The 24,794-nt window shown below is 38.2% G+C and overlaps 1 protein-coding gene across 1 annotated transcript; it reads right to left on the bottom strand.

The window, feature by feature from the left end:
• Nucleotides 1-3,198: 3,198 nt before the first annotated feature.
• LOC106827950 (olfactory receptor-like protein OLF4) lies at nucleotides 3,199-24,366 on the bottom strand. The gene is made up of 3 exons (XM_014836127.3): nucleotides 24,111-24,366; nucleotides 7,002-7,209; nucleotides 3,199-4,183 (listed from the first exon to the last, which is right to left on the bottom strand). Exons 1-3 carry the CDS (start codon nucleotides 24,364-24,366, stop codon nucleotides 3,199-3,201), a joined length of 1,449 nt encoding a protein of 482 aa, XP_014691613.2.
• Between the last annotated feature and the right edge of the window lie 428 nt (nucleotides 24,367-24,794).

The following is a 24,794-nucleotide window of genomic DNA, read 5'->3' as shown; positions in this document are numbered from 1 at the left end:
AGGTGAGCCCTTTGACATCAGTCTTGGCGATGTTTTTTTTTTTATTTTACACCAGAAGCAAAGGCAACAAATGCAAAAGTAAACAAGTGAAACTACATCAAACTAAAGGGTTCTGAACAGAAAAGGAAACCGTCAATGCAACGGAAAGCCAACCTACAGAATGGATAACAGTATTTGCAAACCATATATCAGATTAAAAGTTAATATCCCAAATACAGAGGGAACACAACTCAATAGAAAAAATCCAAACAATTCTGTTTTAAAAATAGGCAGAGGATCTGAATAGACACTTTTCCAAAAAGACATACAAAAGGCCAACAGGTATATAAAATGTGCTCAAAATCACTAGTTAACAGGGAAATGCAATTCAAAACCACAATCAAATATAACCTCAGACCTGTTAGATGACTGTCATCAAAAAGACAAGAGATAAGTGTTGGAGAGCATGTGGAGAAAAGGGAACCCTTGTGCACTGTTGGTGGGAATGTAAATTGGCACAACCACTATGGAAAACAGTACAGAGATACCTCAGAAAATTAAAACAAAACTACCATATGATCCAGCGATCCACTTCTGGGTATTATTTTGAATAAAATAAAATCATTATCATTATTTACAACAGTCAAGATAAGGAAACAACCTAAGTGTTGGGGATGTTAGAAAACAAAAAATTAAGGTCACCTATTCTACTTTAAATCCTTGTGTCTTAATTTCTACATTACTTTATTTTTATTATAGATCAACCATTCATTCTTTTCATTTCTATCCCCTCCAATTATTTCTCAAATTTCCTCTCAATGTTACAGATGGGATTATGAATGAGTCTCTGTGTGTATATATGTGTGCAAGCATGTTTATTTGAAAGAAAATTATATATAAATATACATATATTTACACAATTCCTTGCCCGTGAACTTGTTCTTGGACTCAACAAAGTGTTTCCACACATTTCATTAATTTCTCACAATATCCATCTGAATTAGCTTTATTATCCCATGTTACTTTCAGAAATAAGGAAACTGAGGCTCAGGGAGATTTGATTTTTAACATTTACTTAAGGAAGCAATTAAAGGTTTTGTGCATTTTCTTAAATTAGATATAAATGAATCCATGCTGTAAGTCTTCTTAATTTTTTACAGCTTCCTTAATTTAGCAAATTTTACATTTTAATATGTGCAATATATTACATGAAATTTTACTCCAATAAATTAATTAAAAGAAAAAATCTAATGATGCACGACTCCAGGTAGGATCTAGAGCACAGGGAGCTCAGGCACACAAACAGGGCAGAGGGGAGATACACCTTCTAACTGGGTAGAAAGCAAAGTGTCATATATGGATATAAAAGCAGTGGATTAAACTAGGCAATTCACCTTTGTTAACTAGATTAACCTACATATAGAGAGTAAACAGATATAAATTGGTTCAAGATAGAATTTACTACACCCTCACATGACATCATGGATGAGCTACAGAAACACAATATAGAAACTCACAGCTGACCACAGACTCATGAGCATCTGAACAATGATCAGAACAACTCGCCACAATGCAATTCCACTTAATAATAAAGGCATTACAATAAACAATTTGATTTAAAACATCTTGTTAAGCAGCAATATCTAACTGATACAATCAGCAAAGCGAACAGCAATGAGAGAAGTTGTCATAATCTGTTGCCTTTTTCTTTGGCGTTTGTGCTGATAGCAGACACAGCATTCATGATTATTGTTATTCATGTTTATTTCAGGTAACTGTATTAACAAATGGCTATAGTGGGGTCCCAGATAAGTTGGAGAGTTTGAAGGGATATGTTTGTTTGCGCAGAAAAATTGGTGACCCTAAATCACATGACAAGACAGGAATTCAAGCTCTCTTGTGAACCATCCTTTGGTCATAAGATTGAAGATTCCTGAGCATGGAGGAGATAAGCAAGGATGACTGTAATGGTGCTTATTCACGGCCTTTTTAGCGGTTATGACAAAATTTAGAAAAGGAGAGATATTTTAGAGCAATAGAGGAGTCATAATTGTAGGCACCACTGAAATTTTTGAAGCAAAAAAAGAAATAATTCAGTAAAAAACATAAAATATACCAACCAAACATTCACTCCAATGCATAAACCCACTCACATGTGGACACCAATATTCCATACTTCCATGAGTAGATGTATGGCAACTGGAAAAATTTTCTGTGGTAACAAAATGTGTGGTTTAAAATTTTGCTTCCCCATATTTAAGGTCATCTCTGATGCTAAGACCATATTAAGCCAATCTATTTCTTCAAATCTGTCTTTCAATAGAGACGCCATTGGGAGATATGTATTTGATAACCAGTTTTTGTCAGTGACACGTAGGCATCGGGGACACAAGGATGAATAAGAAAATGACACTATGAGATGCGTTATAAACCTCAGTGGTGTCTTAAATTTGAAATTAGCAGGAAGAATAGAGTTGTGATGTAGAGAAGAATGATGGATCCAAAGTGGAAACTTTGTTTTCAGGTTTTACTCTGCAATAAAATTATATAATGGCTTTAATTGACAAGAGTAGGTTTTTCCATGTGAGTAATACAATTTATGACCTTCCTTTCAGAAAAATATACTAAAAAAGTACTTAGGAAGATAGATGTCATTTCAGAAAAAAATATTTTTTTTAAGATTGGCACCTGAGCTAACAACTGTTGCCAATATTCTTTCTTTTTTTCTGATTTATCTCCCCAAATGCCCCCCATACATAGTTGTATATCTTAGTTGCATGTCCTTCTAGTTGTGGCATGTTGGATGCTGCCTCAACGTGGCCTGACGAGTAGTGCCATGTCCACTCCCAGGATCCTAACTGGCGAAACCCTGGGCTGCCACAGAGGAGCATGCAAACTTAACCACTCGGACAGGGGACCAGCCCCCAGAAAAAAATATTTTTAAGAAATCTAATTTGTCCCAAGGAAGAAATGGAAATTTCCAAATATTTTCATCAAAGTTTGGGAAAAACTTGGAGAAATTAGGGAAGTAGAAAAATGGAAAACTGTCCATATATCAGACAAAGCAGAAAACTTAATCAAGTGACTTACTTAAATTGTATAGGGAAGCTGAAATCAAAGAAATGGAAATATCAGGCAATAGGTAGAAGGAATAAGTGCCATTTCCACAATCTGATCAAAGAATAGCAGTTTCTAGCTCTAATGCTTTGAGCCCTGCAATTACATAAGATTCTTCACCTGCAGGACAATTAACCCTTTTGCAGCTGCCATCCCAAAGAATCTTTTCAGAGCCTTCTTTATCTCTTTGTTCCTCAGACTGTAGATGAAGGGGTTCAGCATAGGGTTGACCACAGTGTACATCACTGAGGCTGTTGCACTGGAGTGTGAGCTGTGGGTAGCAGCAGAGCTGAGGTACATGCCTAAGCTTGTACAATAAAATAAGGAGACAATGGAGAGGTGAGAAGCACAGGTGGAAAATGCTTTATACTTCCCCTGAGCTGATGAAATTCCACATATGGAGGAAACTATCTTACAGTATGAGTAAAGGATACCAGCCAGGGAACCACCACCCAGCAGCACTGCTGAAAAACACATCACTGTGTCATTGAGAATGGTGTCAGAACAGGCAAGTTGGACCACTTGTTTGATTTCACAGAAAAAGTGGGGGATTTCCAAGTCTGTACAGAAAGAAAGCCCCAAAAGCATTAAACTCTGTAACAGGTAATTCAGGGCAATCATGATCCAGCACACCAGAAGCAGCAGTGCACATAGAACTGGGTTCATGACGACTGGGTAGTGCAGGGGGTAGCAGATGGCCATGAAGCGGTCATCGGCCATCACTGTCAGAAGGAAGGTGTCCAACACTACAAACAGCATGAAAAAATACATCTGGGTGATGCAGCCTTCATAGGTTATAGCTTTGCTCCAAGTCTGGATGTTCAGGAGCATCTTTGGGATGGTTGTGGAGGTGAAACAGATGCCCAAAAAGGACAGGTTGGAGAGGAAGAAGTACTTGGGTGTGTGGAGGTGGGAGTCTGAGCTGACAGCCAAGATGATGAGCAGATTTCCAAACACAGTGATCAGGTACATGGAGAGGAAAAGCCCAAATATGAAAGGCTTCAGTTCTGCTTCCTCTGATAATCCCAGAAGGAGAAATTCTGAAATTTGTGTGTCATTTCCTGCTTCCGTGTGGTGGGGGTCACAACTAGGAAAGAAAAAAATAACAGGATAAATTTCTACACATATATTTGTGTTGATCAGATTGCCTTTAAGGGATCTCCCCGGATACCTGTGATTAGGAATTCTTGTCTCACATTCAGCCTTTACCCCAAGAGGTCACATATTCTACAGCTTTAATGCAAAATTCTTTCATGCATTTGAGGAATTTATGTTGACTACTGACAATCTTCCAGGTAAGATTATAGAATGCTAATAAACAAAACTTCTTAACATCCAATGATGGAGAAAGAACATAAACTAGAAAAAATATATATATATACATCACGTCAGATAGTGACAGGTGCTATGAAAAAAAAAAGCAGGTATAAAATAGGATGAATGAAGATGCTATATTTTATTGGGAGTTCAGGAAGACCTGCAAAACAAGGTAAAATTTGACCAGAGTGCTGGTAGACAGAGCAGGAGATGCTAGGTTATCTGGGGGCAGCCTGTGCCCTGTTGAGGACAGAGTCCATGCAAAGGCCCCAAGGATGGCACTTGTTTCAGATATTCAAGGCTCAAAAGGAAGCCAGAGTGTTGAGGGGAATGGACAAGACCAAGAGAATGAGAGGTGGTGTCAGAGAACTTTGAGGAACAAGGTGGTCTCCCTGCTGGAGCTGAAACTTCAGGACACAGGGAGTCCCTCGATCACATGTTGTACATTTGTAATTTTGTTTCAAAGGAATCCTATTGATAGAAGTGGATATCCTCTTTATCTCCATCTTCTGGTTGACATTGTGGTGTCTGTCTTTTAAGGGTCACGAGCTTAGGTATCACTGTCCAGAGAACTGCTCACACCCCACAAAGTACACACACACACTCACACACAGCACACTATGGCCGAATGCGGCCATGTTACTCCCTGACTCTTCTCACTTCCAGCCACAATTAGGAAAGAAATGATATAACGCAAGTTGTCAACATCAAATTACCCTTGACAAATAGAAATGGCAAGTAATAGGATATATTGGAGTATATGAGGAAGCCATTTTGTATAAACCTAATTTGGCCTGACCTTGTTTTTCCAAAATGGCCTGACCTTGGCCCTTGAGCAGGCATTGTATATCTGCTTTAGATATTCCCTATGGCAAGAACAAAGGGCCTTGAGATAAAGGTGCAACTTCCCTCCCCCTCCCAACGTTGGCATTTCCTTAAGGATTAAGCATCCTTCCTTAGGCTAGGAACTGATTGCTGCACTCACCTGTGACCACCCAGCTTCAGACAACAGATTTGCCTCCTGCTGCGTGTCCACCTGGATAGCAGACCCACTACCTGCTGTGTCCATCAAGCGCTGTGCTGACAGGGCAATCTTGTGACTATTGTGGGAGGGACATTTCAATCACATGTAAAGCATCCTCTTTGGGGGTATAGAACCACTCTGTATACTTCACTTCTTTGGTGCCCTTTCTTCCAGAAGGAAGAAAGGCTCTGGGCAATGGTCCTCAGATTTTAGCTCAGAATGAACTCTCCGAAATTTCCATTTATAGACTGGTTATGGATTATTTTTGTCGATGCCCTAAAAATGTAGAAATAGTACTCAAATTCAGGTTGGTAAGCTTCCCATGGGCACGTCAACATGGACGTCAATTTTAATATGACAATTGTGTGCTCTTTATTTAAAGAAAATTTAGAAAGCCATTCAAAAAACAGAGAGAGGAAAGAAAAGAACACATAAGCTCAGGGGGTCCCTGAGAGATTGTGATGACGAGAAAGCTTCCTGGGTTCAGGCAGCATTTCAGCCCCAGTTATAGCCCCTTGATGCCCAGAATGACAAATAAAGCAGCAAAAAACAATGTAGCTAAAAGAGAAAGGAGCCTGTCATAAAACACTTTTCTGAATGATTTTAAATGCAAAAACTTTTGAATCAGAAAACCGAGTTTTGAACTTCAGATTTACCACATTTTAGCTGTTTGAACTTGGAGGGACAACAGTTCCATTCTAGATGTTAACATGCTCGCTCAAACAGCAGGGATACTGGTGTCCATCCTCCCATGGTGGTAAACAAATTCGGTTGATATATGTAGAAAGGTCAGCATAGTCTCCTCCTGTTACTAAATGAGTGGATATCACTGGTGACTAGATTTGGCCGATTTTTTCTTCTACCTGGCAAATGTCCCCATTGCTTCCCCACCTCCAGGTAGTAAAGTATAGCAAAGTAGAGTCATTAACAAACCCTTTTTTCATGTTAAATATGATTTTTTCATGTGAATACCCAACAGGAATGATGATACTGTGAAATGTATGACTCAAGAACTGCTGTTGCAAGGCATTATCTAACTCCACAGCTCTTTCTAATAAATACAGAATGTGCTCAAATGCATCCCATCTTAAAAAGTTAGAAAAAATGCCTTCAGTTCATTGCACACACCTCCACACCTAATACTGTATTTTCTTACTCCCCTTACCTGCAAAACACCCTGGATATGTTCTAACTGCATTAGAACCACTTTATGCCTCCTGTTCCTTCCTCAATCTTATCCAAGTAGACTTCCATCCCCATTCCTTATTTGTCGAAAATGACCCTTGTGTTGATGAGTCCGACAGACACTTCTCTTTTTAACATATTAAGTAAATTGATTAGACTATTTGACAAATGAACATAATCTCTCCACTCTGGGCTAGCCTGGTCAAGCTCTCAGGTGAGCTCAGGTAAAAGTTCTCCAAGTCCATTTTCTCTGAACCGCTCCTGAAGAACCTACTGGGTTCTCAGTCTCACCTGGATGAAGTCTCTGAGAGGAAAGTGTCCATGTGGAAGCCCAAATTCCTCCCTGGATGGGTGATGATGGAGACTGAAGCTCTGTTGCCTTCTGGACAGCAGACGGGAATGAAGCATTGGTCTCCTCACTGGACTTAGGAATCCAAAAGTAACAACCATGTCCTGCTCAGCTCCAGGTTGCCCACCCTGAAGGACTGCAGCAAAGGAGATATCTACCACTTTCTCTTTCTCCTCATTAGGTGCTGTTTCCGTTGTTGCTCCCACCTCTGAGCACATCATTTCCCCTTGAGACTGGTCTGGAAAGAAAGAAAATTTTTCTCACTGATACTCTGTTCCCAGAAGACCCGGTGAGAAGTCAGGTGAATGCATTGGCATTACTCCTTCTCATGAACTCAACTGTCTTCCAGAGTTTTAACCTCCTTGCACCTTATGCTAACTTTGAGTTAACATTTCTTTCCAATTTTGCAAGTGAGGAACCTGTCTTGACTAAGTACCATGTACCTCCCAAGTATTGACTGTGGCAGGAACATCTGATATTTCCAGAAAATTGGTATTCCCTTCTTCAACCACGGAGAGAGGTGTGTTTCTTTGCTACAAAACCATGGCAACTATAATCCTTGGCTTCATGATGCTTGTGGCAAATCAACTAGAATATCCATGCTTGTAACTCTACTTAAGAGCTCTCATTTATTTCTTCTCTTTAAAAATGTTTGTAGATTTTAAAATATATTTAGATATTTTTATACACCATGAACTGAGCTCAGAATCTTACATGGATTGTCTCATTTAATTTTTACAAAAGTCCATTGTATGTAATCAGTACTTTGACGGATCTCAGTTTACATCTGCAGAAATGGGACTCAGTAGGATTATGTGATCTGTCCAAAGTTATGAACTGAGTAGAGGATAAGCTCTGATTGGAACTACCTCAAGATATTTCCACTTCTCATACTTGATGTCTGTGGGTCTCAGAGGGGTGATTTTTCCTCCAGGGAACATGTAGCAATGTCTGGAGAAATTTTTGGTTGTCACAACCAACGTGGGAGGTGCTACTGTCTCCTAGTGGGTTGAGGCAAGGGATGCTGCTACACATGCTACTATGCACAGGACAGCCCATCAAAAATAATTATCCAGCACAGATGTCAACAGTGGGAGGAGGGAAAGTTCTAGACCAGAACTTCTCCAGCATCAGTGTGTGTAGGAGTCACTTGGGGATCATCTTCATGAGCGGATTCTGAATACACAGGTGTAAGACGGGCCCAGAGAGTCTGAATCTGCAACTCGATCTTAGTCAGACGGATGCTGCAGATCCTGGTCTGTGGACTTGTCTTTGAGTGTGAGGGCTGTGGTCCAGTGTCAGAGTGAGATGTAGGTATTATGAGGTCTTCTCCACCAAGACTCCTCCACCCACCTCAGGTCTCACCTTAGGTCGTCAAATGATGGACTCAGTAACCCAGCTTCTGCACCCTCGAGTTTACGTGTGCTCCTTGAGTATTTCCCTCATGACAGGAAATGACTCCTTAGGCCTTTGATTCTTTATCTATAAATAGGGAATTCCACCTATGCTATGGATTTAGTGTGCAAAGCTGGTAATAATTTAGAACTAATGGCAAATTACCTGGCCCACAGCAGATGCTCAATCTACAGCTGTCGTTGTGACTATGTCCCAGTTCTGTGTTTACTAAGCTCATTGTGATGCCAAAGAATCTCTAGGAACAGGAAGTGAGCCCAGCATTTGCCCTACTCCTGGGAGACAGTGAACTGTGGTCTTGAAGGGGGATCTTCTCCCAGGGCCCCATTCCACAGAGAAGAGTGCTTGAGAGGCCACCATTCTATGCCCTGTTGTACTCAGGGTCATCATCCTTGAGCTTCCCTACAGGCTTCAAATGGCCACAGTAAGAATTTTAGACTCTTCAAGATGCTTTATTATCTTGCTATGTTCCACTTGGGAATATCTGCAAAGCAGCTGTTTCTTGGTGAATCAAATTATTCCACCAACTCTTTGTATCCTCCTGTTGCAAGTCTATAGCATATAATTAATAAATGTTTGTTGTAAAAAAAAAAGTGTTAAATATTTATGTGCCTTCTGCCCTATATAGAATTTAATTTATTTTTCACAATAATTTATTCACTTCTCCATTCTCACAGGTAGGCTGTACCTCCCCCCCGACTGCCTTTTAGACTACAAATAAAATTTCCCCAGCTTTACTGAGACATAATTGACATATAACATTTTATAATTTTAAAGTACACATTATGGTTTGCTATACATATATATTGCATAATTATTACCCCAATAAAATTAATTAATATATCCAGCAGTTTATATAATTGTGTTTTTTTGTACCGAGAACATTTAAGGTATACTTGCTTAGCAATTTTCAAGTATATAACGCAATATTGTTAACTATAGTCACTGTGCTTCACATTAGATCTACAGAACATGTACATTTTATAACTGGAAGTTTGTACCCTTTGACCAACATCTCCACGTTCCCCTCAGGCCGCAGTCCTAGATGAAAATCTATTTACTCTTTGGTTCTATGAGTTTGACATTTTTAGATACCACATATAAGAGATATCATAAAGTTTTGTCTTTCTCTCTCTGACTTATTTATTATAATGTCCTCAAGTTCTATCCATGTTATCCATGTTGTTGCAAAAGAAAGGATTTTATTCTTCTTTATTGCTGAATAATCTCACATATATATGATAAGATAATAATCTTATATATATATATATATCTCGCATTTTCTTTATCCATTCACTTGTTGGTGGAGACTTAGGTTGTTTCCATGTTTTGGCCAATGTAAATAATGTTGCAATGAACATGGAGTGGGTGCAGATATCTCTTTGAGATAGTGATTTTCTTTCCTTTGGATGTATATCCAGAAGTGACATTGCTGGATTGCATACAGCTCTATGTTTGATTTTTTGAGAATCTTCCATACTGTTTTCCATAGTGGCTATACAGATTTACATTCCTATCAACAGTGTACCAGTGTTCTCTTTTCTGCACATCTTCACAGTATTTATCTTTTGTCTTTTGTTTGTTTGTTTTTGTTTTTTGCTGAGGAAGATTGTTTCTGAGCTAATATCTGTGCCAATCTTCCTCTATTTTGTCTGTGGGTTGCCACCATACCATGACTGATGTGTGGGACTAGGTCCACACCAGGGACCTAAACATGTAAACCTGGGCCACTGAAGCAGAACACACCAAATGTAACCACCAGGCCAAAGGGCTGGCCCGATCTTTTGCCATTTTGATAACTGAATTCCTAACAGGTGTGAGAGGTATCTCGTTGCGGTCTTCATTTGCATCTCCCTGATGAGAAGTGAGGTTGAACACCTTTTCCCGTATCTGTAGGTTATTTATCTTCTTTCAGAAAATTTCTAAGTCCTCTGCCCATTTTCATTCAGACTATTGATTTTTTTTGGTCTTTGACTTGTATGAGTTCCTTATATATTTTGGATGATAACCACTCATCAGTTATATGGTGCCCATATACTTTCTCCCATTGTATAGGTTGCATTTTTATATTGTTGAAGGCTTTTTTACTGTGCAGAAGCTTTCTGGCATGAGGTAGTCCCGCTTGTTTATTTTTGCTTTTGTTGCCTGTGCTTTTGGTGTCACATCCAAAAAGTCATTGCCAAGACCAATGGCAAGAGGCTATTTCCCTAAGTAGTTTTCTAGGTGTTTTACTCTTTCAGGTCTTACATCTAAGTCATTAATCCATTTCAAGTTTATTTTGTAAGTGGTGTAAGTTAGGGGAACTATTTAATTCTTTTGCATGTGAATATCCAGTTTTCCCTGCAGCATTATTAAAGAAACTATCATTTCCCCATTGAGTATTCTTAACTCTCTCATCAAATATTAATTGGCAAAAAAGGCAGGGGATTCTTCATGGCCTCTTAATTCTGTTCCATTAATCTATGTGTCTGCTTGTATGCCAATACCATATGGTTTTGATTACTACAGCTTTGTAACATAGTTTGAAATCAGGAAGTGTCATGTCTCCATCTTTGTTCTTCATTCTCAGGATTTCTTTGGCTATTCAAGTTTATTTATGATTCCATATAAAATTTAGAATTGATTTTTTATTTCTGTGAAAAGTGCCATTGGAATTTTGGTAGAGATTTGCGTTGAATCTATAGATGTCTTTGAGAAACATGGATGTTTTAACAAAATTAATTCTTCTGGTCCATAAGCATATGACATTGCTCCATTTATTTGTGTATTCAATTTATTTCATGCACATCTTAAACTATTCAGTGTACAGATATTTCACTTTCTTGGTTAAATTTATTCCTAACTATTTTTTCTTTTCAATGCTCTGAACTTCAATAAAAGAGGCAGCAGAAACCCTGAAGAGTTGAAAAACCAAAGATGGCCACAGAGCCAAGTGTAGGAAGCATTTTTCCTACATCACAACATCATTTAGTCCAGAGAAATTTGGTTTCAAAAGAGTTCCCCATAGCAAGATGTTAACTCATGAATAAAAAGAGAACAGGAAGACCCCAGCAGTCCTCATCACTGCCATGGTCATCTGCAGTTTTTGAGACCAAAGACCCCACAATCTTTACCAAAACTGAGCCCAGGTCAAGGAATTGCCCATAGATCCCACTGCTGTATCTCCTGCCCAAGGCTGAAACTGTCACTTTGGTGAGACCTCTGCCTGAGGCCTAAGTCACTGCTGCAACCTACTGTCCAGTATTGGGACCTACAGTGCCTTGTCATCTATAAGGACCAGAGCTGCTGCTGCACTGCCCTCTGCCCTGGGCTCTAAGTCAGGGGTTTAACCCACCATCACCAGTGTTGCTCCTGCTCTGTGCCTTGACCCCTGGGTCCTGAGTTGGAGCTTTGACCCTCTCACCAGCACCATCTGCTGCAGCTCTGTGACCCACTTCTGGGTCCTAAGTTATGGCTTTGACTCTCCATCATGAGGAGTGTGCTGCTGCTGCTCTCTGCCCCTTATCCTGGGTCCTGAGTCAGGGAATTGAACAAAGAGTTAGAAATCATGATAAAACCCAAACAGAAATTAAGGAGCTGAAGAATACAATGATTGAAATTTCAAAAATAGAATAGAGACCTTCCACAACCAGCTTGATCAACCAGAATAAAGAATCTGTGAACTTGAAGGCAAATCTCTTGAAATTATCCTGTCAGAGGAAAAAAAAAATGATAATGAGAGTAAAGAAAACCTTTGTGAGTTGGGGGTTACCAATAAGAAAAACAACAACTGCATTATGGAAATCCCAGAAGGAGAAGAGAAAGAGAAACAGGCAGAAAACTTATTTAAAGAAATAATAGCTGAAAATCCCAAATCTGGGAAGAGATATGGACATCTAGGTACAGGAAACTCAAAAATACCTGGACAGATTCAACCCAATTCAAATGTGTGTGGATTTTCCCCAAACAGCAAACCAATTCTCCAACACCAGCTGGGTGTTTTATAATTCAACTCAGTTCTGACACTGTCCACCTGGAGATAGTGTGAGATTCCACAGGATAAGAGCTCAGTCCCACAGACTGCTCCCAACTTCAGATGCCAATCTCAAGTCCAGGTTGTTACCTGTGCTCCTGACCAATTGGCTATAATTCAAAGGTTCCCTTGAACCCTCCTTGAACTCAATTAATTTGTTAGAGTGGCTCACAGATCTCAGAGAAACATTTCACTTACTAGATTATCAGATTATTACAACAGGATATAACTCAGGAACAGCCTGATGGAAGAGATGCATACAGCACAGCACAAGGAAAGGATGTGGGGCTTCTATGCACTTTCTAGTGCACCCCTCAACCAAACCCCCATGTGCTCACCAATCTGAAAAGTCCCTGAAAACCTTTGTAGGGGAGCATAATTTGCCACCTCAAGATGTGTCTCCTTGGCATGAGGATTATTTGGGGGTGGTTACTTTTTTTCTTTTGCTGAGAAAGATTAGCCCTGAGCTAACATATGTGCCAATCTTCCTCTACTTTATGTGTGGGTCACCACCACAGCATGATTGACAAGTGGTGTAGGTCCATGCCCAGGATCTGAACCCATGAACCTGGGCTGACAAGTTGGGAGTGTGCTGAACTTAGCCACTAGGCAATGGGACTGGGGGCTGGTTACTTTTAAGAAACTTCCGACATGGTAGAAGCTCTGAAAACCCAATAGAAGTTATCCTTTGTAAGAGACATTTACATTTGTAACGAAAATCTCCATTTGTAAAGGTGTCTCCCTCTCTGTACCAGGAAGGGGGGGATAACCTTATCTCTAGAAACTCTTATCAAAAGAAGACAAGGACTTAAATCTGCATAATCACCTTAATCTTGTTTACTGTGCTTTTCTGGTAATGTCCCATAGCTAACTCCCCCTCTCCCAACATCCTGCTTTGTCTTTAGGTGAAAATTATATTTAATGGTGGCAGCTTTGGCCATTCTGTGGGTTGCTTAGCTTTCCTGGGTTTCTCCCAGATATACATGTTGTTAAACTTTAATTTTTCTCCTGTTATTCTGTCTCATGTTAATTTAATTCTTAGACCAGCCAGAAGGACCCAGAGGGTAGAGGAATTATCTTCTTCCCCTATACTTTCCTCACGGGTTTTCATGAAAGTTTTATCACACAGGCATGATTGATTAAATCATCTGCCATTGGTGATTGAATTTAATCTCTAGCCCTTCCTTCATCCCAGGAGGTTAGGGGACGGGACTTAAATTTCAACCTTCTAACCACATAGTGGTTCTTCTGGCAACCAGCCTCTATCTTTATGTGCAGTCCAAAGGTCACTTCACTAACATAACAAAAGACACTCTTATGGCTCTCATCATGAAGGAAATTCCATGAATTTTAGGAGCTCTGAGCCAGAAATAGGATGAAGACCAAATATATATATTTCTGATTATAAATCACAATATCACATTTATAAACAGAGTACTGGGTGGAGCCTTGATTGGAATTCTGGAATTCTTGATTGGAATTCTGGAATGCTTCCAGTTCTCAAACCCTGGCACAGGGTTTCTCAATCAGAGATGATTTTGACCCTGGGAATATCTGGCAATATCTGAAGGGATATTGCTCAACTCCTCTAATCCACAGGATGATACCCGGTATGAATATCTATATAGAACCAAATGTCAACAGTGAGAAAGTGAGAAAACCTATTCTAGACCATCACTTCTCCAAATTATGTGCATACAAACCAACAAAGTTTATAATTCAAATGCAAATTCATCAGGTCTCCAGCGGGCCCAGAAACTCTGCATTTCTAACAAGCTCCCAGGTGCTGTTGATGATGTGGGTCCTGGTCTGTGGACCACAGTTTGAGTACTGTAGGGGGGGAAGACACTTCCTCTACCCTCTGGGTGCTTCTGGCTGGTCAACAAATTAAATTCACATGAGACAGAATAATAGGAGAAAATTAAACAAAGCTTTATATCATGTATGCATGGGAGAGGCCCAGAAAAACTGAGCAACTCTCCAAAATGGTGGAGGTTCTCATCTTAAATACCACCTTCAGCTAAAGATAAAAGAAGATGTTGGTGGTGGGCAGAGTCAGTTATGGGAGATTACCAGAAAAGTATGGTAAACAAGAGTAAGGCTATTATGTATTATGCAGATTTAAGTCCTTGCCTTCTGCATTGATAAGAGTTTCTAGAGATAAGGTTATCCTGCTTCTTTCTGGTACAGTGAGGGAGACACCTTTACAGATGGAGATTTCCCTTCCAATAGAAAATGTCTCTTACAAAAGGTCATTCTACTTTTTAGAGTTTCTCTCATGTCTGCAGTTTTTAAAAGTGACTAGCCTAATATAACCCTCATGCGAAAGAGACGTATTTTGGGGTGGCCAATTCCAACCTCCAGAGATAGCAAGGCTGTGGTCCTGCATTAGAGTCAGGTGTTGGTAGTTTTAGGGCCTCTACACCAAAAGTCTTCTTCCCATGTAATTTTGAAAGAAAAGTTTTTCACTCACTTTACAGGTGAAGATGAATTTTGCATTCAGTTCTCTTAAATATAAAGGTTCTTCAAGGATATTAAATAATATATATCTGAAAATGACTTTGCACTAGGCAGAATAAGGCCCTCAAAATGTGTCCGCTCTTAATCTCAAGGAATGTTGAGAATGTTAGTTCACATAACAGGAGGAATTAAGATATCAGATGTCATAAAGTTACTAATCATTTACCCTAAAATCAGAAGCATAGCTTAGATTATCTTGTTGGACTAATATAAGCACACTGATGCTCTAAATGTGGAAAACAAAGGAAGGAGAATTGGAGTCAGAGAGATTTTTGAAGATGCGCTGCTTTTGCCTTTGAAGTTCAAGGAAAGGCCATGAGCCAAGGAATGCAGATGGTCACAGACAGAATAAGAAAGGAAGTTCATTCTCCCTTGGAGGTTGTAAGAGGAACCCAGCCATGAATACATCTTGATTTTAGCCCAATGAGACCCTTTTCAGCCTTACGACCTCCAGAACTTTAAGGTATTTATATGATTGCTTTAAGCCACTAGCATGGTAATTTGTTACAGCAGCAATTAGAATCTAAATCAGACTATAATTGAATAAAATTTTGTTTGAGGAAAATGAACTTAAGCCTCTCAATTCATTTAGTTAGCTTCCCCTAGGTAAAGGCATTTTCTGTTGAAACCCCACCTTAAATAAGAAAAGAAAATTAACGTTAATTTGAAGATATATGTCTCCCTTAGTTGGTACTGAGAATTTCCCATTGCTAAACTTAAATGTATTTGTGACTGAGGATTTTGAGACATTAAGATAGGAAAATTAATTCCATGATTAAATTTAGGGTCATTCACTGTATTTTGAATCTTTGTGCAAAAATATCTACATTCTTTCAATTTTATGTTAATTCAAGTGTTAATTTTTCCTTTCTGTCCTTTCCTATTTTCTCTCAAGTTTCCTTTCAACCAAAAAGATGAGATTACAAGTGAGTCCATATGTGTGTGTGCATGTGCATGCATGTGTATTCAGACAGTTCCCAACTTATGATTTGACATGATTTTTTGGCTGTATGATAATGTGAAAGTGATATGCATTCATTAGAAACCTTACTTAAAATTTTGAATTTTGATCTTTTCCTGAGCTAGAGTTGTGCATGGTGCTGGGCAGTGACAGTGAGCTGCAGCTCCCACTCAGCCATGTGATCGTGAGGGTACACAACTAAAACAATTACCACCATTCTGTACCCACACAGCCATTCTGTTTTTCACTTTCAGTACAGTATTCAATACATTACATATGACACTCAACATTTTATTGTAAAATAGGCATTGTGTTAGATGGCTGTGCCCAACCATAGGCTAATGTAAGTGTTCTGAGCACATTTAAGTAGGCTGGGCTAAGCTATGATGTTTGGTAGATTAGATGTATTAAATGCATTTTTGACTTAGTATATTTTCAACTTAAAATGGGGTTATCAGGATATAACCCCATTGCAAGTTGAGGAAGATGTGTACATATATATAAACATATATATTAATAATATATATATTGCATAATTATAAAACTCCATAAAATTATTTGAATATAAATACATATAGGTATATAAATATATAAGTAATATACACAAATATTATATATTATAAATATATATACAATTGTAGTTTATTTTATGTAATCATACTGCAATAAAGTAGAGTTAAAGAATTCTAATGGTGCATGACTCAGGAATAGATCTAGAATACAGATAGCTTGAGTCCCACCTGGGAAGTATGTCTTATAGTTGGGAAGAAAGCACAGTGCCATATACAAATATAAGAACAATGAAACTACCTTGTCAATTTTTATTTTATAAACTATTTTTTCATAAACTGTAAGATTAACCTACATATATAAATGCAGCAAACTATCATATATTGGTTGAATAATAAAATGCAATACAGATGCACACATAATTGGTGAGCTTTAGAAACACATTGTAGAGAATCACAGCTGAATGTAGACTCAAAAGGAGCCAGCAGAGATCAGAACAACTCCCTAACATACTATCTCATTCAACAATAAAGGCGTTATATTACTATTTGCTATGAGGATGGCTTCTTACGCAGCAATAGCTCACTGATACAAAAATAAGAGTAAACAGAACTAAGAGCAACTATAATAATCTGCTTCTTCTCAGTATAGGCTTATGTTCTGATATTTGAAGATAGTATTCCTGATTACTCTGCTACTGAAGATTATTTTAGATAAATGTATTAAAATTTGACTCCATTGAGGTTTCCTTCCAGGTAAGCAGGAGAGGTTGAATAGACATGCAAGTTTGTTTAAAACTTCTGACTCTGAATCACATGGCTGGACAGGAATTCACAGTCTCTAGTGAGTCATTCTTTGATCATGAGGACATATGTATACTCTATAATGGATCATATTGATATTGTTATTTACTGATTATTTAGTGGTTTTGACACAATTTTTATTTTATTCAGAGACATGGGAAGGGTATTACTTGTAGCCAGCACTGAAAGTTTTCAAAATAAACAGGAAAATATAATAGAAAAAAGTTAAACACACCAACCAATCCTTCATCCCAGTGAAAAAGCTGCTTGTTCAAGGACCTCCATCTTCCACACTTCAATGTGTAGATCTATAGCTAGAATAAGAAATATTTTACTTAGTAATACAAAGTATAATTTAAAATCTTACTTCCTTGTATTTAAGCTTTACTCTGATTCAAAGACCAAATTAAGACAATCTATTTATTCAAATTTGTGTTTCTGTGTATACTCCACTTGGAGATGTGTTTGGTACTCATTTTGCCAGTCCCCGTGGTAGGTACAGTGGACACAGAGCTGTATAAGACAACAGGATCCTAATGAGGAGAATAAAAGTCAATGACTATCTGTAAAACACAGTACATGCTAAAGTCTACATTTTCAGGATAACCAGTTAAGGTAGTGATAATTCCTATGAAAGAGATGGGAATTTCCAAATATTTCTTTTTATTTGTTTGTTTGTTTTTGAGGGACTCAATTTTTAATTTTATTTAGTTTTAATAACTTTATAAAAAATCTTATTGAGTTAATGATAGGTTACAATCTTGTGAAATTTCAGTTGTACATTATTTTTTGTCAGTCGTGTTGTAGGTGCACCCCTTCACCCTTTGTGCCCACCCCCACCCCACCTTTCCCCTGGTAGCCACTAATCTGTTCTCTACATTGCCTACATTTTTAAATTCCTCATATGAGTAGAGCCATACAGAGATGGTCCTTCTCTAACTGGCTTATTTCACTTAACATAATTCCCTTGAGGTCCATCCATGTTGTTGCAAACGGGATGATTTTGTTCTGTTTCATGGTGTAGTGTTCCATTGTATATATATAGCACATCTTGTTTATCCAGTCATCTGTTGATGGGCACTTAGGTTGCTTCCATGTCTTGGCTATTATAAATAATGTTGCAATAAACATTGGGGTGCATAGGACGTTTGCAATTGCTGACTTAAAGCTCTTTGGATAGATACCCAGTAGTGGGATAGCTGGGTCGCATGGTAGTTCTATTTTAAATTTTTTGAGGAATTTCCATACTTTTTTCCATAGTGGCTGCACCAGTTTTCATTACCACCAGCAGTGTGTGAGAGTTCCTTTTTCTCCACAATCTTTCCAACATTTCTTGCTATTAGTTTTAGATATTTTTGCCATTCTAATGGGTGTAAGGTGATATCTTAGTGTAGTTTTGATTTGCATTGCCCTGATGATCAGAGATGATGAACATCTTTTCATGTGCCTGTTGGCCATCCGTATATCTTCTTTGGAGAAATGTCTGTTCATGTCTCCAGCCCATTTTTTGATCGGGTTGTTTGATTTTTTGTTGTTGAGTTGTGTGAGTTTTATATAGTATGGAGATTAACCCTTTGTTGGATATATGATTTGAAAGTATTTTTTCCCGGTTACTGGACTGTTTTTTAGTTTTGATCCTGTTTTCCTTTGCCTTGAAGAAGCTCTTTAGTCTGATGTCCCATTTGTTTATTCTTTCTATTGTTTCCCTTGTCTGAGAAGACATGATGTCTGAAAAGATCCTTTTAATGCTGATGTCAAAGAATGTACTGCCTAAATTTTCTTGCGGAAGACTTATGGTTTCAGGTCTCACCTTTAGGTCTTAGATCCATTTCGAGTTTATTTTGGTGAATGGTGAGAAAGAATAGTCAATTTTCATTCTTTACATATGGCTTTCCAGTTTTCCCAGCACCATTTGTTGAAAAGACTTTCTTTTCTCCATTGTATGCCTGCAGCTCCTTTGTTGAAGATAAGCTGTCCACACATGTGTAGTTTTATTTCTGGGCTTTCAATTCTGTTCCATTGATCTGTGCACCTGTTTTTGTACCAGTACCATGCTCATTTGATTACAAGAGCTTCGTAGTATGTTTTGAAGTCTGGGATGGTGATGCCTCCTTTTGTGTTCTTTTTTCTCAGGATTGCTTTAGCAATTCTGGGTCTTTTGTTGCCCCATATGAATTTTAGGATTCTTTATTCTAATTGTGTAAAGAATGTCATTGAGATTCTGATTGGGATAGCATTGAATCTGTAGATTGTTTTAGGTAGAATGGATGTTTTAACTATGTTTATTCATCCAATCCACATCCATGGAATGACTTTCCATCTCTTTATGTCGTCATCCAATTCTTTCAGAAAAGCCTTATAATTTTCATTGTATAGGTCGTTCACTTCCTTAGTTAAATTCACCCTGAGGTATTTTATTTTTTTTGTAGCGATTGTGAATGGTATTGTGTTCTTGAGTTCTTTTTCTGTTAGTTTGTTATTAGAAAATAGAAATGCTACTGATTTATGCAAATTTATTTTATACTCTGTGACTTTGCTGTAGTTGTTGATTACTTCTAAAAGTTTTCCAATGGATTCTTTGGGGTTTTCTATATATAAGATCATGTCGTCTGCAAAGAGCGAGAGTTTCACTTCTTCCCTCCCTATTTGGATTCCTTTCATTCCTTTTTCTTGCCTTATTGCTCTGGCCAGGACCTCCAGTACTATCTTAAATAAGAGTAGTGATAGAGGGCATCCTTGTCTCATTCCTGTTTTCAGGGGGACGGTGCGCAGTCTTTGCCCATTGAGTGTGATGTTGGCTGTGGGTTTGTCATATATGGCCTTTGTTACATTGAGGTAGTTCACTTCTATGCCCATTTTGTTCAGAGTTTTTATCATAAATGGCTGTTAATCTTGTCAAATGCTTTCTCTGCATCTATTGAGATGATCATGTGGCTTTTATTCCTCAGTCTGTTGATGTGATGCATCACGTTGATTGATTTGCGGATGTTGAACCATGCCTGTGTCCCTGGTATGAATCCCACTTCATCATGATATATGATCCTTTTGATGAATTCTGGTTGCCAAAATTTTGTTTAGAATTTTTGCATCTATGTTCATCAGCAATACTGGCCTGTAGTTCTCTTTTTTCGTGGTGTTCTTGTCAGGCTTTGGTATCAGCATGATGTTGGCCTCGTAGAAAGTGTTAGGAAGTGTTCCATCTTCCCTAAATTTTTGGAGTAGCTTGAAAAGAATAGTTATTAAATCCTCTCTGAAAGTTTGGTACAATTCCCCAGGAAAGCCTTGTGGTCCTGGGGCTTAATTCTTTGGGATGCTTTCGATTGTTGTTTCAAACTCTTTCCTTGTGATTGGTCTGTTCAAATTGTTTGCTTCTTCTTGAGTGAGCTTTGGGAAATTGTAGGAGCCTAAGAATTTATCCATTTCCTCTAGGTTATCAATTTTGTTGGCATAGAGTTTTTTGTAGTACTCTCTTATAGTCCATTGTACTTCTGTGGAGTCTGTTGTTATTTCTCCTCTTTCATTTCTTTTTATTTTATTTTATTTTTTTAAACTGTTTTTAAAATGTTTTTCAGATGTACATCATATTTCAAATCCTGTGTACCTTACATCATGTTCACCACTCGAACACTAATTATAGTGCATCCCCTCACATGTGAGCCTAATCACCCATTTTTCCCTCCCCCCTCCCCCTTCCCCAATGGTAACCCCCAGTTCAATCTCCAATGCTGTGTCTTTTTTTTTTTTGTCATTTCTATCTTCTACTTATGAGTGAGATCATATGGTATTTGACTTTCTCCCTCTGACTTATTTCATTTAGCATAATACCCTCAAGGTCCATCCATGTTATCACAAATGGCCAGATTTTGTCATTTCTTATGGCTGAGCAGTAGTTCATCATGTATAAATATGAATTAACATCGTTAAAATGTCCATACTTCCTAAAGCAATCTATAGATTCAACATGATCCCTATCAAAGTTGCAACAACATTTTTTACAGAAATAGAACAAGGAATCCTAAAATTTATATGGAACAACAAAAGACCCCAAATAGCCAAAGGATTCCTGAGAAAAAAGAACAAAGCTGGAGGTAACACACTCCCCAATTTCAAATTATACTACAAAGCCATAGTAACCAAAACAGCATTGTACTGGCACAAAAACATACACACAGATCAATGGAACAAAATTGAGAGCCCAGAAATAAACCCACACATTTATGGACAGCTAATATTTGACAAGGGAGCCAAGAGCATACGCTGGAGAAAGGAGAGTCTCTTCAATAAATGGTGTTGGGAAAACTGGACAACCACATGCAAAAGAATGAAAGTAGACCATTCCTCTTTCATTTCTGATTTTGTTTATTTGAGCTGTCTCCATTTTTTTCTTTGTAAGTCTGGCTAGAGGTTTGTCAATTTTATTTATCCTCTCAAAGAACCAGCTCTTTCTTTCATTGATCCTTTCTACTGCCTTTCTCCTTTCAATAGGTTTTATTTCTGCTCTGATTTTTATTATCTCTCTCCTTCTACTGACTTTGGGCTTTGTTTGTTCTTCTTTCTCTAATTCAGTTAGGTGTAGTTTAAGATTGCTTATTTGGGATTTTTCTTGTTTGTTAAGATATGTCTGTATTGGTATGAATTTTCCTCTTAATACAGCTTTTGCTGTATCCCATATGAGTTGGTATGGCATGTTATCATTTTCATTTGTCTCCAGGTATTTTTTGGTTTCTTCTTTAATTTCTTCAATGATCCATTGCGTGTGCAGTAGCGTATTATTTAGTCTCCACATCCTTCTGCCTTTCTCAGCTTTTTTCTTGTAATTAATTTCTAGCCGTATAGCATTATGATCAGAGAAGATGCTTGTTATTATTTCATTTTTTTAAATTTGTAGAAGCTTGCCTTGTTTCCCAACATATGGTCTATCCTTGAGAATGTTCCATACGCACTTGAGAAGAATGTACATTCTGCTGTTTTTGGATGAAGTGTTCTATATATGTCTATTAAATCCACTTGTTTTAGTTTTTCCTTTAGCTCCACTCTTTCCTTGTTGATTTTCTTTCTTGATGCTATGTCCATTGATGTGAGTTGCGTGTTGAGGTACCCTAATGCTATTGAGCTGTTTTTAACATCTTTCTTTAGGTCTGTTAATAGTTGCTTTATGAACTTTGGTGCTCCTGTCTTGGGTGCATAGATATTTATAAGCGTTATTTCTTCTTGATGAAGTGTCCCTTTGATCATTATATATTGTCCTTCTATGTCTCTCTTTACCTGTCTTATTTTGAAATCCGTTTTGTCTGATATAAGTATTGTGACACCTGCTTTCTTTTGCTTGATATTAACTTGAAGTATTGGCTTCCACCCCTTCACTCTGAGCCTGTGTTTGTCCTTGAGGCTGAGGTGTGTTTCCTGGAGGCAACAAATTGATGGCTCTTGTTCTTCAATCCATTTTGCCACTCTGTGTCTTTTTATTGGAGAGTTCAATTCGTTTACATTGAAGGTGATTATTGATGCATGAGGGCTTAAAGCTGCCCTTCTGTCACTCATTATCTGGTTTTCCTCTGTTATCTTTATTTCTCATCCTGTGTGTTCTAGCCTACCCATTGACTTCTGCAATTTCTTATGCTGAGTTTCTTAGATTTTTCCCTATATATGTTTTGTGTCTCTGTTCTGTTTTTAGTTTAGTGGCTACCCTGAAGTTTGTATTTAGAATCTAGTGTATAATATAGTCCATTCTCTGGTTGTGTCTTGCTTACTTGGCCTAGACTGATTTACTACCTTTCCTCTTCCCCTCCTAAATTATTATTTCCATCTCTTATTCCAACTCGTGTTATGAGTTTGTAGTTAGAGTGATAAGATCATCTTTGCTTTGGTGGTTTCTTTCCCTTTATCCTAATGCTATAGTTGAATATTGGCTATCCTATTCTGGTTCTATTTCTCTCCCTACTCTGTGGTTTGTGACCCCTTTCTCCCTTTTATTCTTTTCTCAGGTATGAGAGCCTTTTTGAGGATTTCTTGTAGTGGAATTTTGGTTACAAATTCCCTTAACTTTTGTTTGTCTGAAAAAGATGTAATTTCTCCCTCATATATGAAGGATATTTTTGCTGTATAGAGTATTCTTGGCTGAAGATTTTTATCTTTTAAAGTTTTGAATATGCCACTCCATTCTGTCCTAGCTTGTAAGGTTGCTGTAGAGAAATCTGCTGAAAGTCTGATAGGAGTTCCTTTGTAGGTTATTTTCTTCTGTCTTGTTGCCCTTAGTATTCTTTCTTTGTCATTCATTTTTGCCATTTTTACTACCATATGCCTTGCAGTAGGTCTCTTTACATTGACAAATCTAGGAGGTCTGAAAGCTTCCTCCACACACGTTTCTCCCTCAATCCCTAGATTTGGCAAGTTCTATTCTATAATTTCATTAAGCACACTTTCTGCTCCATTTTCCTTTTCCACGCGCTCAGGAATTCTGATGATTCTTAAATTGGTTCTCCTCATTGAATCCACTATTTCTCTGATATTTTCCTCATGCTTTTTAATCCTTAGTTCTCTTCCTTCCTCTGTCTGGAGCCACTCAGCCTATCTTCAATTACACTGATTTGCAGGCATTCAGGTAGTCCGTATTCTGTTTTATATGATACGTTGTATTTTTCATCCCTAGTATTTTTGATTGTTTCTTCTTTATAGTTTCAATTTCTTTTGTGAAGTACCTCCAGAACTCGTTGACTTGTTTCTCTATATTTCCCTTTACCTCATTGAGTTTTTTGACGATAGCTACTCTGAACTCATTTACACTTAGTTTGCCTATTTCCAAGTCCTCAGGACTTAATTCTGTGTTGTTATTGTTTTCCTTCTGGTCTGGAGCTTTTATAAATTGCTGAATGTTTGAGGAGTGGTTTTTGCACATGATGGTAGTATTCGATTGCAGTTACAGCCTGTTGCCACTAGATGTGGGTCGAGAGCTGTGCATTCTGAGGCTTCTGCCTTCAGCCATGATGGCAGGTGTGCAGCACGGGTTGGGGGAGGAGGGTCACTTTCTCTTGTGCACTGATCTGGATTTCGATCAGCTCTCGCTCTCTGGTCTCCTGGGACACTGACTTCATGGGGCCCCTGCACACGGAAGATTTCCCCCATCAGCAGGTTTCCACTGCACCAGCAGTGGGAGTCCTGGATGATCCCTGGACGCATGGCCCCTCCCCTGCTCCTTCCCTCACCCACGGCAGTGATCCCATTCTCTAGGGAACGGAACAAAGTTCTCTCTTACTCTGTTCCAGCTCCTCTGATGCTGGCAGCAGCTTCTCTGTCCTTCATCGTCTTGCTGCTGTAGGTTTCTGACTGTCTCTGTATTAGAGTTATTGGTTGAAATTCAGTTGTTCCAGTTCTTTGGTTGTACTTTGGAGGGGAGAGAATCCAGGGTCAGCTCACCCCACCATTTTGCTGATGTCAGTCCATTTCCAAATATTTCTATACAAAGCTAAAAACCTTTGTTAAGTAGGAAAAAAGTACAAATGGGGAAACTGTCTATATAAAAAAACTGACTAAAAGCTTAACAAGTGAGTTGCTTAGCTTGTATAAAGAAGTTGAAGGCAAAGAAATAACTTTTATAAAAAAAATAG

The sequence above is a fragment of the Equus asinus genome, chromosome 10, assembly GCF_041296235.1.
Source record: "Equus asinus isolate D_3611 breed Donkey chromosome 10, EquAss-T2T_v2, whole genome shotgun sequence".
Classification (NCBI taxonomy): domain Eukaryota; kingdom Metazoa; phylum Chordata; class Mammalia; order Perissodactyla; family Equidae; genus Equus; species Equus asinus.
Note: the sequence above shows the minus strand (reverse complement) of the source record. Positions and strands in the feature narration are given on the sequence as shown.

What these genes read in the sequence shown, in the direction of transcription:
- LOC106827950 (XM_014836127.3), bottom strand. Translation starts at nt 24,366, where the DNA reads ATGCGTCCAGGGATCATCCAGGACTCCCACTGCTGGTGCAGTGGAAAC. An exon ending in ACATCTAGTGGCAACAGGCT is followed by an intron (nt 7,210 to 24,110) that starts GTAACTGCAATC and finishes CTTTCTTTCCAG; the next exon opens with ACCAGTCTCAAGGGGAAATG. An exon ending in TCCCGTCTGCTGTCCAGAAG is followed by an intron (nt 4,184 to 7,001) that starts GCAACAGAGCTT and finishes TTTCTTTCCTAG; the next exon opens with TTGTGACCCCCACCACACGG.